The following is a 6,282-nucleotide window of genomic DNA, read 5'->3' as shown; positions in this document are numbered from 1 at the left end:
TTTACAAATAGCGAAAGGTGATTTGGATTTGCGAAAGGAGAGGAATATGTGCTCCGCGTGCTGTCTCTGTTCTGTGCTGACCATGGATGGTGGTGCCTGAAAACACACAAGACATTAAACACATGATTAAACACGTTCAGCATTAAAACAAAAAACACCACACCATAAAGAAATGTCTTTCTTTCAAAGGCGCTGTATGGAAGGACAGATTCACACTGTGGGAAGGCAAACATTTCATTACTAATTCCATACTCTAGAGTTTTTGTGTGAAATTTAAACAAGTCCACTAATGCCAGAGTTTTACATGCATCTGAAAGATAAAAGTAATATCTACTAGATAGCATATTAAAACCAAACATCTATCACTGTAAGGCCTCTATGATGATCTGTAGCCATCTAGTGACTGTTGAAGGCAAACAAAGCCTTTACACAAAACGCACAACCACATACCAAATTCATTTTGTATAAATCAATCATCATTACATCAGAGTGCTTAAGACAGTGTATTACCGGTAAGTTTAATCTAGCAGTACATGGACACCCCAAACACACACACACACGCAAAATAAACACCAAACATCTAAACATATTCTTAATAATCAGATACCATCAGTGGCATCTCTGCTATTCTTTAGACAATCTTGGATTTTTCTCCTGCTCTGTATCAAGTTCTTTCTAAGAAACAAAAAACAAAACAACTTGCTGTAGTGTAAAAATACTAAATTAATTACAATTACCAATGGCTATTTAAAATTTTTGTCAATAAACAATTCACACAAACATTTATACACTCACTGAGCACTGTACAAGGAACACATCTAGATCTATTATTTCATAATATAATAATAATATAATTATATATTGCAATTATTTATTAAATTATTTTTCTTATTGTGGCAGACACGTTTATCCACTGATCCACAATACAGATTAGCAGTTGAGCATACAGGGTTGTCTAGGGGCTGCTTAGTGATGGAGGGATTTGATCCCCTTCCTTCTGATCAATAACAATTGAGCCACAATTTCCTTACTGCCCTGCTATATTAATTAAACAAAACACATTGGCAACAACTGAGAAAAATAAACAGCAGAAATTCTATCCTACAGAACATTATGTAAGTTCAACAGTCGCTATTTTATTGAATTTTATTATATAATTTTATTTTATTAAATGTATACAATGGCAATTGGAACACAGACTAAAATTTAAATTTAATTCATTTTAACAATTTATAGCGCTTTTAACAATGAACATTGTATCCACCCTTTTCTTACTGCTACTATATTAATCTTTCACAGGAAAATTTGGACCAACAAATTGGCAACAACTGACCAAAAAAACCCCAGCAGAATTTCTCTGTTGATTTCTGTTCTCTTATTCAGTTAGAATAAGTCTAAACATTTCTGCTCAAACACTCACTGGTCACTGTATTAGGAATCCTCGTCTAATAACTCAATCATTCTGCAGCAGTGCAGTGTACAGAATCACAGGTACGAGCCAGCAGCTGCATGTAATGTTCACATCAACTATCAAAATGCAGAAAGTGTGTAAGCTCAGAGATTTTGACTGTGGCATGACTGCTGGTATACTTTAATATAATCATCTAATAATAAATATAAAACAATTCTGCATTTTCTTGCACAACCGTTTACTCAGAATGGTGCAATATAGAAAAAAAGATCTGGTGGGCGACAAGTATGTGGAGGAAAAAATGCTATGTTGATAACAGAGATTAAGTGAAAATGGTCAGAGTGGTTCAAAAGGGACAGAAAGACTACAGTAGCTCAAAACCACTCTGTACAATTGTGATGAGCATAAAAGCATCTTAAACGCACTGAAACTTGAGGTGGATGGGCATTGTGGATGACCCCACACACCCGTCTCACACACACACTTCAACCTTCTGCCATCAGGGAAGTGGTTCCGAAGCATTCGGGCCATTACATCCAGACTGTGTAACAGTTTCTTCCCTCAAGCCATCAGGCTTCTCAACACAGAACTAAACTGAACTCACACACACACACACACACCTGATCTGTACAACCCGGACTCAACACACTCATACTTACTTCGCACATCCATATCTTCAGTACCACTCACATTACCATAAACTGTTTACATGCTGTTTTTGCACATCTTTCCTGGATTGCTGCCATTTGCTCTTTTGCACAACATTTTGTTCACATTTTTGCTACTGTTCACTTTGTCTCTTTACAACAGGTTCACTGGTAGAGCTATTTTGTGTTTTGTGTATTTGTCTTGCAGTGTCCTGTGTTGTCTTGCACTGTCTTGTATTTATCTTTGCACTGTTTGCACCAGGTTGCACACAAGCACTTTATGTGGCGAGGACATTAACAGGGTTCTGGAGGAACGTTGTTTCATTTGACTGTGTACTGCGTCAGCTATATATGGTTGAAATGACTGCAAATCATGTCAGATTACTGTGCTCCTAAGTCAAGAACAGAAAACTGATGCAGCATTTTGGATGGACTAGTTAAAACTGGACAGTTGAAGGCTGGAACATAGCCTAGTCTGAATTCAATTTCTGCTTTAATGCACAGGTAGTAGGGTCAGAAATTTAAGGGCAAACTGCCTTGTGCACACAATGGTGTGAGAATGTTTTCTGGGGGCTTTTTAAAACTAATTAATCCTGACAATGTTTTGTTGCTAACTATGTGTATGCCTTCATGGCCACAATTTTTACCCATTCTAACCAATTTGAGGATAGCAATGTTCACCATTTTTTGACTCATTCAACTTCATGATACAAAAAAAAAAAAAATCAACAAATTACCTTGGAAACAAACAAAATTGGAATATGCAATCAAATGCATAAATATTCATTGTGTTTTCCTTGCAGTGGAGTGGAGCTGCAGAAAAATAGAGAACCTGAGTATGAACGCTATATCTGGAGAACAGTACCAATATTTCACTCCTTTAAACAAGTACAAAAATAAATTAATAAATAGCTTAGAGCCACTCATTGCAACAACTGCGAATAAATTGCCTATTCTTTCAGTCAGAAAATAATATATAACGAGCCCTAATATACTGCACAGCTCCAATACAAACTGTTCTTCAAACAAACTAACAAACCTGATGACAAAGCAACAACATAATCGCCTCCATGTTTCTGCTTGTCTAGTGGCGCTTAAAGCTAGAAAAGCAGACACACACTGGTTAAGCCCAAATGTGCTTAGTCTATTGTTGGGAAAGGTGGGGAAAATGTATAATAATACAAGAACATAGCTGTAATTTTAGGTTCCAAACAAATCTGTCGTGTCAGTGTGGTTTTTTATGCACTCTGTGTCATCATGTCTGGAAATTTATCAAACGACCTGTAGAAATAACCTCAGATAATACAGCCACTGACTATCATTTTGCAATAACAGTCTCTTTGGCTTCCCCCACCCTCCAATATAAAAATGCCCAAAAAGAGCACACAGGAATGTAGCCTAATATTATCCAACTCAAATAATGAAGCCTCAAAACAAGTGGTTATAATCAAAATCAAAGCAGCAGAATTGCTTTTAAAACACGTGATGAACCTGGGAATGGTACCTACAAAAGCGCTATTCAAAAACCCTTCCATTCGCTTGCACATTTTAAAAACTCGCTGTATTACTGAAATGTTTATAGCTGCTGATGATCAATATGTTCAGACAGAACAGAGGATCTTCTAGTAAAATTAACCCAATAATTAAATATAATATAAATAAATTAGGGTGAAAAGGGGCTGCATGTTTTTTTCCAATACGGCACCGAAATTCTTCTCAAACCACAGAGCTGCTGAATTCTTACACGTTCATTAAACTTTAGTAACAACACAGTGTTGACATCAGTCCCAGCTAAAAAAAAAAAAAGTAATGGTGGGTTTATTTTATTGAATTTGTTCTATGGATGTGTCAGACTCTTCACATAAAATATCATTTCAAAATGAAGAAATGAAAGAGAAAAATGGCTAATTGCATTTGAAGCTTTCTGTAAGCAGGGTTTGCTCGATATTTTAAGAGGTATTGTGTCAACTCTTTGCGAAAGTCAATACTATGTTTTACAATGGAAAATCATCTTTTTTTTGTCTTAACATATCTAGTGATGACTTTTCAGGATGCTGTAACATGAGTACCAACAGGAACTAATTTGTCACGCTGTATCACATGAATGTATTTAAACAATTACATGTGGTTCATTAATGAATTAAATATTTTAAAAGTGGGTATAAGGAATAGGACACCGTTATCAAAATAAATATATGTTTTTAAACGCTAACCACCCTCTGCTTTACATTGGACCATATCACACCACACTAAAATTGTGCATTGTTTTGCACGAACGGCACCTGGTCAAGTTCGAATTATTAATATTAATAATAATAATATTAATAATGAAGAAAATGCAACCACTTTGGAACCTTATAACCATAAGCGGTGATGTTCTATAAAAAAAATTCCACCCATTTCCTCCATGAATCCCAACACTACAGAAAGGAAAGGCATGAGGAAACATGAGGACTAACCAAAGGGCTTGTGCAACACATCAGACATAAGTAGTTGTTCTGATTTCCCAAAAGCACTTGCCGACCTGCTTTACGGTCTCTAACCACCTCAGCTTTCGATCGTACAATTTCAGTAGTGTTATTACCCATTTTTCTTATGCATGTTGTACAAATCTTATGCAAATCATCAAGACTGACAAAATACACCGAGTCAAGAAACAAAGCATTCGATGCCAGCCAGATAATGATGGATTCCCCTCTTTCAAGTCTGGTTCCTCTCAAGGTTTCTTCATCTTACCATCTCAGAGCTTTTTGCTTTGCCACTATCGCCACTGGTTTGTTCATTACTGATAAACTTATAGGAACTTACATAGAATTTCATATTTTATAACCTCTAACCTTGTAAAGCCGCTTTGGGACGATGTCCATTAATAAAAGTTCACATCAAATAAAAGTGAATTGAAAACACAATACGCACTGAATTAAATGGTATTACTCACCATTGCACACTGGACCACTGATTTTCCAAAAGTGAACAAATACATCAATGTATGTGTAATGGAGGTTCTTGAATGGTCTGTTTCGATACGTTGGATTAATTTGATAATATTTCTGCTTTAAAACCCCCAAACCCCTATAGTACAATAAGAAATAATGTGACAGTGTGACTGGGCCTGAAGTGATCTGAACCTTCATACTACTGCAATAGTAAACAGAGGACATGCTCTTCTTTAGCTCTAAAAGACGGTATAGGAGTTTAAATGGGAAAAGGAAATAAATGGAAAAAGGAAAATGAGTTTAAATAAACGAGGATAAAGACTTCAGGGTTAAAGCTGAAAAGTGCAACTTGTTTTTTTTTTTTTGGTTAAGATTAGCAAACATAAAGCTCCTGAGGCTAGTCAGCGAGAGCAAGTTGTTAAGCTGGTAAACCGAGCAGAAGTTTGTCCTTGACTAGTTTCCCTGTAGTTAGAGCAGAACCTGGAACATCTCACCATCAACTGTTCACACACTTTACATACATGGGAATAAAGCAGGTCGATAACCGTCATTTCAAACTACAATATAGACTCAACCGTAGCCATGGTGATCTACCGAGCTGCTGTTTATACTTCTCCTGCCCTCAACAGGTAGCACTGAGGACCTGTGGGGTTTTCTTTCCTCTCTCGAGAAAGACGGTTGTGGATGGCGTGAGCGCCGTTTGTGCGGGATGGAGAGTGAAACAAGCGCGGCGGCACCGCCACGCATCGCGTCTCCGCCAAGTCAGCCTTCCAACCCGAAAACCTCCATCTCCACCTCTCGCGTTCACCACCACACTTGCATCGAGGCGTACCAAAGCCACCACAGAGCGAAACAGAGCCGTATTTCTCACCATTAAAACTTTGGCAGCGCTTTCCAGCTGTGAAATCACTTCTGGTGCACCGAGCGCCGCCATCATGGTCTCCGTTCAATGACGCGCCGAGCGCTGCATTGTGGGATCGAGCTGCAGCTCGGGCCAATGGCTACGTCCAAAAGCTCAGCATACTACCTTACTGAACAGCATGACTAAAGTAGTACACATCCGAGCCTCAACAAATATACTCATATACTAGTTAGTATAGTAGTGCTCAGTTTCACTTGTGCACAGACCGTTGTATTAAGTGCATGCAAATTATGTGATGTCTCTTCTTTAATGTGCACGATTAAGATCTCTCTTTCAAACACACACACACACACACACTTGCTTTTAGCTTCATTAGGAGCACGTGTGCACTCACAGAACATTCATGCACTTTGTTATCAAATTACC

The 6,282-nt window shown here is 37.6% G+C and overlaps 1 protein-coding gene across 3 annotated transcripts in view; it reads right to left on the bottom strand.

Annotated features, from left to right (window-relative positions):
• Positions 1-6,013, bottom strand: part of xpo4 (exportin 4) — a 29,005-nt gene extending 22,992 nt beyond the window's left edge. For 2 of the 3 annotated variants that reach the window (XR_014532622.1, XM_083536031.1), the window contains exons 1-2: positions 5,866-6,013; positions 1-96 (exon numbers count right to left, since the gene is read on the bottom strand). The exon at positions 1-96 is cut by the window's left edge and continues 10 nt beyond it. Coding sequence is in view for 2 of the 3 variants with exons in the window: in XM_083536031.1 (XP_083392157.1) it covers positions 1-96; positions 5,866-5,931 (162 nt within the window). In the remaining variant the exon portion in view is untranslated. Of the gene's footprint in view, positions 97-4,996; positions 5,057-5,865 lie in introns of those variants that run through there. The other variant, XM_083536032.1, reaches the window with a different exon arrangement.
• Between the last annotated feature and the right edge of the window lie 269 nt (positions 6,014-6,282).

This window comes from Silurus aristotelis (assembly GCF_946808225.1).
Source record: "Silurus aristotelis genome assembly, chromosome: 3".
Taxonomy (NCBI): domain Eukaryota; kingdom Metazoa; phylum Chordata; class Actinopteri; order Siluriformes; family Siluridae; genus Silurus; species Silurus aristotelis.
The sequence above is the reverse complement of the archived record's forward strand: the minus strand, read 5'-3'. Positions and strand labels throughout refer to the sequence as shown.